This window comes from Leuresthes tenuis, unplaced genomic scaffold, assembly GCF_036924035.1.
Source record: "Leuresthes tenuis unplaced genomic scaffold, fLeuTen1.0.hap1 SCAF_10, whole genome shotgun sequence".
Classification (NCBI taxonomy): Eukaryota; Metazoa; Chordata; class Actinopteri; order Atheriniformes; family Atherinopsidae; genus Leuresthes; species Leuresthes tenuis.
This window is the reverse complement of record NW_027325364.1, coordinates 18,044,095-18,056,480: the sequence shown is the minus strand read 5'-3', so window position 1 is coordinate 18,056,480 and position 12,386 is coordinate 18,044,095. Positions and strand designations below refer to the sequence as shown.

Here is a 12,386-nt window from a genome sequence, read left to right as displayed (position 1 = left end):
GGCACTACAGGGGGTTTTGGATTTAAAAGACATCAGAACTTTGAGTCATGCTTCAACTTAAAGATACAGATCTGCTGTGATGATTTGGGAGTTTTGACCCATATTTACAGAAATCATGGGCTCACTGTATCAAATGATTTGATTTAGTCATGTATAAGTTACTGTCTTTTGTAATCCCCTTATTCAAGCCTTCACCTGAAAATCAGGTTTCACTGGTATAATGTGCAGGATAAAAACTAAGTTTCTTTAAGACTTTCACAGTCTTTACAAAAAAAAGGATGTCCATCTTGGAGCCTGAAAGCAGATCTTTACACAAGACTTTACTTTAGGCTGTTTCAAAGTAAAGACAATGAAGGTTGATTAATTTGCACCTTCTTAGAAGCCAGGCGCTGATAAAATTACAGTTACATTACAGCAGTGTCAGAAATAGTATTTTCTTTATTTCCTTTCATTTTACAGCTGATAGTTTTCTTTTAAGCAGCTTAGAAGTATAAAACTACCAATACTCCTACCACAGCGCTCGGTATCTCCAGAAACTCAGAATATCTCACCATCTTGCTTGAGTCTGTCTATAGGGAGCAGTAACAGCTAACACAGTATATATGTGGCACCTTGTACATTTCCAGTTGCAATATATAAATAAAATTAACTCTGGAATGGCTGTGGATATCTGTGGTTAGCATCTTACCAACCACACTGCAGTTGTTCACACACACACACACTGACAGACAGCAGGTCAAAGAAGGAAAATAGAATAAAACATTAACCAAACTCTTTTTCTTTATTTTAACTGTGTAATTATCATACCTTCTGACCAAAATATCCCATATGTAATATACGTGTGGCCGAGGGTGCACAGCATGAAATCTTTCAAATTCGCTTTGAAATTCGCTGTATCATTTTTCTTTCAAAGACCTTGTATATTGTGCTGTCTTAATATCCTTATTAGCACATTACAGTGATGCAAAGTAGTATTATATACTGACTGGAGCAGAACTGTCTCGTCTGCCTCTGGATTGAACCATCCTCCCGAGGATTTCCACTCCATCAGTGGTGATGTTACCAGCAGCATGGATTGATTTCTCTCCAACCACAGAACAGTCCAACACCACCTTCACTGATGTCTTACTGACTGTTACATGGAGCTGTATGGAGAAAGAGTATAGGGGGCATTAGAAATGGAGTTTCCCAAACAACAAATACATATAGGCTGTCCATAACATTTTAATGAATATTCTGCAAACAATAACAATCTTCATTAAATCTCCGTGATCCACCAGGACTGCTATCAAAAACAGATTACTTTACACTAAAAAAAAAAAAAAAAAAAAAAATGGAGTCAAAGAGAATAAAAACATGCTTATAAACACAGCATTGACACAAACCTTGAAAAGAAAGACTATAAAAGTTGGACTCTGTGTATTCCAAGTGCGTTTCGTAAGTAGTCCACTAACTATTAACAAATACCTTAGTCTTGGTGCTTTACCCTTTTAACTAAACACAGTCTAACAACATACAGTGAAGACACAAACAACCTTGTCCAGCTCACATTCAGCTGCTGATACAGTTAATGAGGAGGGAAAGCTGCAGTCGTGTGAAAGACAGTAAACAGGACTGATTTTTCACTATTATTGGAGTTTCTCTATAATGTTTGCTTTTCTTCATCCTCAAAGCACACACATACCTCCATTAACAACACAAACAAGGTAAAGTTAATTTGGAGCAAGACAAAGTTCATATTTGAGTGTCAGAGCCCATTCTTTTGCTCACGTCTGAATGGCTGCTCTGTAGTGACTTCTGTTCATGTTCTCCATTCTGCACACTTCACTGGGCATGATGTGTTGTACTTTTGTGAAATAAACATGATGAAAATCCTCTGAGGTGCAGACATTTTGCTGGCATTTTGTGGCATTTAGTGGATTTAGTTGAGGTTAATGGTAATGGTTTGGGAATGAATATAGGGCAGTAAAATGTCTATGGTATACTAACACGTGTGAGCATGTAAGTGTTTGTGTCCTTTAGGTTACAGTTAGCTCCTCCACATACCTCAGCAGTAACTCAGACTAAATTTCAGACTGAAGCGTAAGAAAGCTTAACATTTTCTGGATGCATTTTCCTTCCAGCCAACTATTACTTTTCTTTCATGTCTGTACAGTTTTCCATTTATGGGGACTTAAAACCTGCTTTGACTTTAGTTAACAAAGATGTTTACAAGCCGCATGATCATTGTGTGGTGAACCTATATAATATTAATATTAAGCGAGTTTCAATTAAAGGTTACCCAAACAATGTCAAAACACTCAATAAACCAAGGGGAATCAACTGAAATGAGTACAAGCATCGTCCACTTATTATCACAGCCCTGATGACAGAAAAGCTCAATTTTCACATGTGTGCTGACATGAATATGTGACTTTGCAGTTATTTCAAGATCACAGAAGAGTTTTGTTCTTGTTTTTGTTGAGAGACCCACAAGGCTGACAGGAGACAAGCCTCAAATCTGAGCCAAGGGAATTTAGAAGTCAGCAAAAGATATAGCTAGCGTACCACTTTTTGCTTTGTGCTTTTTCTTGGCAGGTCATCTACGACAACAAGTGCCAGCAGGAGATATATTGTCCAGTCGCAGTCCCTCTCCCCTCTTACAAAGTTATAAATCAAAACTTATTGTCTTATTTTTCTAATGCAACAACTGTCTTTAAGGTCAACAGCATCTTCCTGTCACATAAAGCTCTTCATTCATTCTGCCAACACATCAGATTTTATTGTGTTTTCCCCTTTATCAGAGTTTCTTTTCATCTCATTTTTCAGACAAAGTACAAATTAGATTTAATGACTGACAATTACATTTTCTATGTAAAGGGTTTTTTAATAACTCTGTGGTAGCCAAAACCCAATGATATCTTAAAATCAACCATGACTATTATTAAAGACCTGCCTTTATAAATACACTTGCACAGTAAATACTTACATGTTTTACTTTGTATTTATGAATACTTTCCTATGCTGCCCGCAATTTGAGCCATGAAAGGTAACATAACTGCTAATTCACACAAATAAACCAATTGTTTAGTTTACAGTAGTTAGTTGTGCCCACTCAGTTTCTCTCTGGCCTCATGTTCCACTCAGAAATTAACATGACTGGAGCGCAAATAAAATGCTATGCGAGGAAAAAAACAGAGATATAAACAAAAGTTTTAATTACAGATGAAGACATGGCTGGTGTTTATGACCCACTTGGTATATACATTTATGTGGAGTTGTTTTGAATCTGCTGTTCTGATGAGCAGCTAATTAGGTAGCGAAAAGAACTTTTGTTGTTCTTATCTGAGATCATTACAGCATGATCCAATGTTGGAATTAGCGTGTGAATGTTGGCAAATGGTTTGCATGTTCTCCCCGTGTATGCGTGGGTTCTCTCCGGGTACTCCGGCTTCCTCCCACCATCCAAAAACATGCATGTCAGGTTAATTGGTGACTCCAAATTGTCCGTAGGAGTGAGTGTGAGCGTGCATGGTTTGTCTCGTTTGTCTCTATGTGGCCCTATGATGGACTGGCGACCTGTCCAGGGTGTACCCCGCCTTTCGCCCAATGACTGCTGGGATAGGCTCCAGCCCACCCGCTACCCGCTACCCGGACTGTCGGTATAGAAAATGGATGGATGGATGTTGGCAAATGTAGTACACACCTGACATCTTTAAAAAAATATTTTCTTTTAATTAACTGCTGTTTCCATTTGATAAACATTTGATGTGTTTTTATGCTCTCTTGTGAATACAATATTGTTTTACGGGATATGTAAATTATTATATTCTGTTCAGATTTAAATTTCACACAGCATCCCGAGTAGTTTGGAACTAGGTTTGTAGATGTTAGTACCACTACACAAATATTATGGAGGTGACAGAACTGTACACATGCAAATATTACCAACAATGCCACAAAACATTTCTTCAATTCTATTTTGTAAGACAGAGTTAATATATTTGTTTCCATCTGGCTCAGGCAAATAATCAGCCACAAGAAGCCACAAGACTCTGGTCATGTAAAGTAAAACAACATGTATAGATATGAATGATAATTTATGGATGAGTGAATTTCACCCTAAGATGTGGTGCATTGCTGTAAGCTAAATAGCTCCAAAAGAGCTGAAGCCATGATGAAATTTTTTACAGCAGAGAAGGAAAGCTTTAAAGCACTACTAGTAACGTTTTAAAGTGCATGATTAAATAATTTGGCGAGGCAAATTATAGTATCTGAACACATCTGGAGCATAATATGGCTCTGAGAAATCTGTGAGTTATAGTGAAGATAAACTTCAACTCATCCTACTGTGTCGACATCTCTACACTGTTCTGTCTATATTTCTCTTTGCGTCTCAAAGTCAGTGTCTAATCTTTTTGTTTGTCAGGTCTCCTTTACCTCTCCTTCATCTGTTTCTATTTTTCTTCTCTTTTTCTCAGTTAGTAGATCTGTCTGTGCTAGTGTGCTTCACTGAGCATTGACGGATCCTGCTGGGTATTCCTCCTTTTCATGCACTGTGTCTTCATATGGTAATCCATTTACAGGGGCCACACAAACAAGCCTACGCACGAGAACACTCTTCTTATTCACTTGTCATCCTGTCTAAACACAGACAAACCCTTCCTCTTGTTTGGCAGTCCTCTGCATCTGTTCACTCTCTGAACATTGTCATGTTCTGACAGAGACAAAAAAAAAAAAAAAAAAAGAGAAGAAAAAGGCCCAGAATGATGGACAGTTATTCCTGTACATTTAAGGAACTGAGAAAAAGAAAGAAAGACCAAGAGCTGGTGGGCTGCTGTTAGTTTGTTTTCATCAAAATCTACAATGAGTCAGAGTGAAGAAAAAAAAAATAAAACACAAATCATCAGTTCTACAGTAGAAACATTTCTTCCATTAATCTTCAAGTACATTTACATATATCAATTTGTCAAGCATATGTATTCGTTTTTTCAGAAATAACAAAACAATGTACGCAACAGATCAATTTCATCATCTCTGAACAATTAAGCTTATTCAAAGAACATCTCGTTAGAACAAAAGAGTTGATTATTTTTCACTGAGTAATTTCTGTCAGCTTATGGTGTTGATATTTCAATCCAAAGTATTTTCGAAAGTGAATTAGTAATCTAATTTGCCTGCCGAAGACAAATCAATGCCATTATCTATTCTGCTGTATTTGCAGAATACTTATTTCACAATTTATTGTTTCCTCTCAGGTAAGCGGTAAAGAAAATTGATTTCTTGATACAACACAATTTACATGAAATTTTAGGTAGATGCTAAATTTCTCTAAGAAATTGACTTTACTGGTCCAATCTGATGTCATCAAGGAACAGTCAAGGTCATGGAAACTACCACAATCACAATATTTCCTTCTTATAATGATTTTTGGACAGTATGTTAAACTTTTACAACAGTAAAACCTTTCTTGCGTGTAATTATTCAGCACTGTCTGCTCACAGCAAGAGGGTTTCTTGTTAAATCTCACCTTGGACCTTTCTGTGAGGAGTTTGCATGTTCTCCATGTGCATGTGTGAGTTATCGCAAGGTATTTGTACTTCCTCCCACCGTCCAAAAACACGCATGTCAGGTTAAATGGCAGTCCTGAACTGACCCTAGGTGTGAGTGTGAGCTTGCATGGTTGTTTGTCTCATTTGTGTCTGTATGGCCCTGTGATGGACTGGTGACCTGTCTGGGTGTACCCTGCCTCTCTCCAGCCTCCCTACAACCCCAAATTGGATTAAGCGGAATGTGTGTGAAAAAAAAAAGCAGTTTATACTAATTCATCCAATTTTTTTGTGTGATTATATAGTCAAGGTATGTCAAAACTAATGAAAGCAGTCCAATTGAACAATAACCAGTGTAGGACGATGGAGGTTTCATTAAAGGTTGATGAGTGATGCTGTTTCACTCACATTCTGAATCTACAATTGGTGGCTCCTTTACACTGCCATTACCAGCTATTCAAGACATTTTCAACACACAGTTTTTGAAAACAAACCTTGTGGAAGCTTCCGTGGAAGACTTTTTTTATTTCTGGTCCTTCAAAGGTAGCAGTCTGGAAATCTCCTCTGTAGTCATGGTTGAAGAACGTCAATGTCTTTCCAGAGTCTGCAGACAGACAGTTGGTAGTTAAGGTTGAAAAGGTTGATGTCCCGATCCACTTTAAACTTTCTTCAGACACACATGGCCTTCACACTACCAGCAACAAGCATGTACCTTGGCAAGATTCTCAAATGCTGTAAGATCATTACAAATATCTGGACCAACAGCAGTCATCTGTTTTGACTTTTAAATAAAGCCAGTTTTAAAAAGTCTTGAACATCAGGGGTTCAACAGCAGTGTAGCTGAGGTCATGGCCTTTGCTTACACTGAAAGCCAGTCCCATTAAAAAATAGGAGCATTCCCCAATCAAAGAACAAATTCATCTTATTAACAATTTGAGTAGAGAGGGAAGATGAAGATTTGTTTCTTTACAGATTAATGCACAGATGTAGTGGATAACAATTAAATTAATACTGAAACCCTATAATCCTATAATTAGCAATTTCACTTCTAAATGTGGCTGCGCTGTAAACTCTCCTGTTAATTTGGAAGACAGGAGGAGAGAAAAAGAAGGAAGATAAAGAAGCAAAAATGCAAATAATTCAGACTCACTGTCGAGTATTAGTCCAACCAATGGATTATTGTCCTTGTTGAGGATTTCCCACAATGCAAAGGGTTCCTGCGGGGTTTCAGGTAGTAAGCGGAGCATCATAGAAATGGTGTAGTCAGAGGGTAAACCTTCAGGATGAAGGTACCTGGATCACATACGAAGGAAAAGGCAAATACACACACACAAACATCGGGCTTAGCTGTGTCTTAAAGTCATGTATCCACTAAATGTCTTTTAAAGTGTCACTGTCTCTTTTCAGCTGCTGCAGATGCCTGCAGAGAGCTTTCTGCTGCCTCTGACTGACTGAGCACCAGCTTCTTTTTGATCACAGAGCTTTGCCTTTTTGAATAAGTGCCTCTAAGCACATCAGGTTTAAATCTCAGCTTAAACTGAGTGTTCGTCGCTGACATTTTTCTCAAACTGAGCAATCACACAGCAGCAAGCTAAAATGATATTATAGCTTGTTGACAGCATACACTGAAAAAAAAAACAACTCCTATCCTAACATCACAAAAAGGAAGAACCTACAGGAGCAGAACTCAAACCACTATCAGCTCCCATTGTAAGATCGTGCCAGATAAATGTACTTAAAGCTTTTTTGTGGATACGTTTAGCTGGAAGAAACTGATGCCAGTGATCAGTACACTAGCAAGAACTGGCTTATTATATCTCTCAATCTAGTGTTGCTGACACGTGAATTCTTGAAAATTATTCCTGAACAAATGGTCTTCTCCAGCTGTGCAGAGAACAAATTGATCAGTCTTAAATACCTCAGGCAAGTTTGTAAATACAATAAAGTATATAATTGGCAAAGTATTCTGGCAAGAGGAAAAGGTAAATACATGGAGCAACAGCTAATTCGGTCAGCAATCACTCATCATGGCATAAGTGACAAATAGTAGGAGCTGTGATGATGGAGGTTTATTCGTCCACAAAAATCTGAGCTAGTACCTTACAAGATGATTCTATGGAGCAGAATTTTCTAAAACAATCTTGTAAACTGACGTTGTCCTTGCATGTTCTGTTACTGTGTCAATTCTTCCGCCTTAGTGTGGAGATGTTCTTACTCACTTGGTGGGCTGTAACACCAGGGCGTCACGGTGTAACCTGTAGCAGGGGTAGCTGTTTAATGAACCAGGCTCCAGAGAAACTCCAGGTATGTTGCTATACTCCTTCTCTACCAGGCCAAACTTCTCCATCATTTTGAAACCTGAAGCAGTATCATTATCATCATCATAAATAGCACCTTTCTGTGTAATCACTGCCATCATACTCATTACCAGAAACACCATTTGGACCATCATTATGTCATTGCTGTCATTGCTATTTACTTCTTAATGGATGGACCTCTGTGACTGTTCTCCTGTAAATTGATCTTGTTGTTGCACCTCTTACCTGCCATTGTGTTACCGCTCATCAAAACAGACGGACAAGCTGGAACACAGAAAGGTATTTTTTTTAGCACTATCTTAATACTTTGACTCTCAGCATTAAGGTAAATTCTTTAGACATTCCTCTGTGACTCTGTCTGTATCCCTGACGAGACTATTTCTGTTTAAAACATGAGGTGGTGTTACTCACTGGCAGTGGCAGCCTCGCAGACAAAGGTAATAAGCTCCTCTTCTATTTTCTTCACAGCATCCAGATCATCCACAAAAAAGACATGTCTATCAATGGGTTTACTGGCAATGTTCACCAGCTCACCATAATCTGCATCCGCAAAGCCAATTGCGAAGATGATATAGCCTGAGAATGGGATTAAATAAGAAGACTCATTATAGGTTTAGAGTGGGTGAATAGTCTGATATTCTGTAACATTACTTGTGATATACAATCAAACAACTGAGAGGAAGAACTAGAATCTATTCTAGGTCTATCCTATAGAGCACCAACACACAGCATGTAACAGTGTCAAGAAATCACAAGAAACTTTACATCCAGTAAATTAATTTTGTAAGTTCCATAAGTTTTTTACTTAAACTATCATATTTGTGTTTAGTTGATAAAACACCCACCATCCATTTGCATCTCCTTTGACACTTTGTTGACATCATCTTGTGAACGTCCGTCAGTCAGAACAACCAGGACCTTAGGAACACCCCTTCTAGCTCCTGCCTCGGGGGTGAAAATGGATTCTTTCACATGTTTGATGGCTCGACCTAAGAAAGAACAACATAAACCAAAATGATAAAAATATAAACAACCATACCTAAACAAACACCCGTGTGTTGGCATGTTTTAGCCATTTATGCAACACATAGGTTCAAGTTAACCACGGTGGTTTAAGCAAAATACTGAAGTTGTGTGTGTGAATTCTCAAACATCAAGGTCATTGATGACTTAAATGACTAAAGCATATTGATGTGCTTAAAGAGAAGGCAACGGGAGTTTGTTTAGGGTCTGGAAAACATTTCAGCACAAAAGCTTGTCTCAGTTTTCCCTGACTATACTTACACTTATACTGGTTAAGTGGCTTCAGAAGTTTCCAATAAACCTCCAAATCTTCAACTCATTCACACTTGTAGTTAGCATAACAATATAAAACATGGACTCTAATGCTTCTCCCATCACTGACACTTCTTCTCAAGCCAACTGTTGAAACTGCCTCCACTATAACCAGATTCCTCGTTTTGTCATTACATATAGGTGATTAAACAAACATTGAAGTGGTCTTTCGTGAATATAATGATGCAGTGAGCTCTCTCAGATGAATCCTATGTGCTCATTTTATCAGATGAAGCTCTGTATTTTTAAAAAAATAATAATTCATAATTCTATTACAGCAGAGCAACTCTCTAGTAATACAACCAAGAGTTGTCATAGTCTTAAAGGGCTGATTTTCACAAACTCTGATGCGTTTAGCTGTCTGACAAAAGTAGAAAAAAATTTGAATGACAGCAGATTTATTGGGAATTTGGCTGTATAAATTTGTGCTCAAGCTTAACTGTTTCTACAAAAACATGAAAAATATAGACCTCTGGTGCTTGTGTAGAGTGCCAAGTCCAATTTGAGTCTTGCTTTAAATTTTATCCATAACCACATTATCTGAGTTTGTTAGCTCACCTTTGACAGCTTTAGTTTCACACAATTTCAGTCAAACTTACATGTTTATATATATTTTTAAAGTCCAGTTTTGGTCAAAATTAAACAATGATTTAAAAAAAAAATCTTTTTTACATAAATGTGCTCACTGTGAAATGAGACAGACAAGTTGAAATAAGAACAAATAAGAACATCTATTAATGGACTAAATGAGTCATCAGTTTCCAAAGCTACGGCCAGTGAATTTAATGATGATTTACTGAGATCATCAAGAAAAAAACAACTTGGAGTCTTATACTATAAACTCAACCCTTTTTGTCCCAAGACTGCTCCCTCTCTTGCTGTCCAGTGAAGAGAGCTAGACTACAACTAACCAAATTAGACAATATGGTCACTGAAAATAATGGGAATTGCAGAGTCTCCTCAGCGGTTTTAATTAAACTAAAATTTTAAAAAGTATTATGTTAATGCAAGCCAGCAGGGAAGCTGTATGATCATCACACACAGGTCATTTCTACTAAATGGCAATATTAGCATAATGTCCATCATAATTTACATTAATTGCTCATATAGCTTCACTTCTCATCTCCATCTGACCTTTTCAGAAGTCAAAGCGACAACCACCAACTTTCTCCTCTAATTCCTCATGCATTCTTCAGAGTGTTTTTGACCTATTAGGACCAGTTTCAACAGTAAATGGCTCGCAAATTCAACAACCACAAAAGTATGTGCAGTGTAAATTGATTAACAGTATACAGCGTGCATTGTGTCCCTGCCTCTTCATTTTTAACAAAAACAAAACATATCATCACCACCGCCTTCTTTTTTTTCTTTTAAGTAAACTGTCAGTGATGAAAAATGAAGAGGCGCTTGGCCTGTAAAATGTTGTTACGGCAGATATGTGCCAGTGGTACATCTGTTTCTACACTGTCCTCTGATCATGACGGACAAGACTGAAATTACGACAACAAGCCAGGCATGAAATGACACAGGGAAGAGCAGGGAAGGGATGGCAGCCAGATAGAGCTTGGTAGATGGTAGAAAGGTGGGGAAGAAGAGATAGATCAGATGAGAGCATGTAAAAAAGAAAGTATGATAAAAAAGTAAAAATAGAAAACAACTTGTCAAGGCAGCGTGTGTTCAAAAGCCTATCATCAATCAAAGATCCATCAGATACTGTGATTGAAATGTCAAATTAGATTTGTTTTTGTGTCTTGCAGTTTGACAGCTTTGTCTGTCATCTAAGGAGAGAAACAATACGACTCAAAACAATTAAATCCTCTTTTTGTTTTAGCTGCCAAAGGCTTGGTGCAAAACATTAAAACGATAAACCCTTTTCTCATTTTTGGCTGTAAAGGACACCTGTACTGCTATGTCCCAGGGCAATTTGGTTCTCTAATCTCCATATAGTTACAGTAAATTCCTATGAATAATTTGAAAAAAAAAAAAATCCAAGTCATCAAATGTACTATTGAAAATTCAGGATATGGATTTTGAATGGGTTCTACCTGCTTTTCTAGTCAATGAATCAATATTCATGTGCCACATAGGCCTCAAACAGCTGAATTACAGCAGCTAAAGCATGGTCACTACTTACATAAAACCACAGAAGGCAAATCACACAGTAAGTCATTTAATGTGTTAACATACTGTGCTGCTTTCATATTTCCTACAGGTAGATCAGTTCCTCAGTCTGTATGCAGTCCAATCAAGCAGTTACTGTAGACTTAAAACACACACACGTGCATGCCAATATATTGAATATGCAGGGACTGCCACAACACTAAAACAACTATTAGCTAAGCTCACTAATACCTCAATGAACAAATTCATAGTAAGAAGCCAAATCCCATAATATCACCTGTAATAGCCTGAATTCTCAAAATGTTTTTCTTATGCATATTTGTAGCAAAAAAAACAGGGTTTGTAGAGGAAGCTCCCTTTACAGACAGTTTGTGAAATGGATAGAGAGACAACAACCATAAATGGAAGTTGCGATGAAGAGGGATAATAGTCTTTATTCGTATCTCTTGATAATAGCCTCAACAATCCCACTGAGGAAGAATCTGAATCTCAACTATTACCGTTGCTGCAGTGGCGGGTTCTAGTGTGATGTGAGATAGTCTTACATTACTATGTAGGGTCAAACAATACTTCTCAAAGTAAAAGAAGATGAATATACAGACTTTACTCTTTACAGTGTAATTTTGAATATAGTTGCTATACCAAAGGGTCGTGAAACAGGCCATATAATGTAGGCCAACTCTTTACAGTAGAGAATTACAGTCATGTTCTTGAGAACTTTTGGAGATTTACACAGTGAGAAGCCCTGATGGGCACTCTGAAAAGAATTTACGGTCTTTATAATGACCAAGGGAACAGTTTGGGTTTGGAGCGCAAAAATACTTAAAGCTTGGAATACAAGCCAAAGCCTTGAAACTAAGATAAACTATGCTTTCAATGGACCAGCGGTACAATATACAATGTAAATAGGAAGGTTTGGGGATTTATATTCTAAACTATTATGCAATACTATCAGAAGATATCCTGTTTGTTCCATATTCCATAAAATACAGCCAAGCTCATAAACAATAAACTTGATAAGAAGAATGAGGAGTCCTGCTGCAAAAGCCTGCAGATTATATAAAATGACTGATACTAAAGCTAC

At 37.5% G+C, this 12,386-nt stretch overlaps 1 protein-coding gene across 2 annotated transcripts in view; it reads right to left on the bottom strand.

Annotated features, from left to right (window-relative positions):
* LOC140316670 (collagen alpha-1(XIV) chain-like) overlaps nt 1–12,386 on the bottom strand; it is a 122,149-nt gene that overhangs the window by 32,555 nt on the left and 77,208 nt on the right. For both annotated transcript variants that reach the window (XM_072394591.1, XM_072394592.1), the window contains exons 34-40: nt 8,692–8,835; nt 8,258–8,422; nt 8,072–8,110; nt 7,748–7,886; nt 6,679–6,821; nt 6,023–6,132; nt 987–1,145 (exon numbers count right to left, since the gene is read on the bottom strand). In XM_072394591.1, coding sequence (XP_072250692.1) covers nt 987–1,145; nt 6,023–6,132; nt 6,679–6,821; nt 7,748–7,886; nt 8,072–8,110; nt 8,258–8,422; nt 8,692–8,835 — 899 coding nt within the window. The remainder of the gene's footprint in view (nt 1–986; nt 1,146–6,022; nt 6,133–6,678; nt 6,822–7,747; nt 7,887–8,071; nt 8,111–8,257; nt 8,423–8,691; nt 8,836–12,386) is intronic.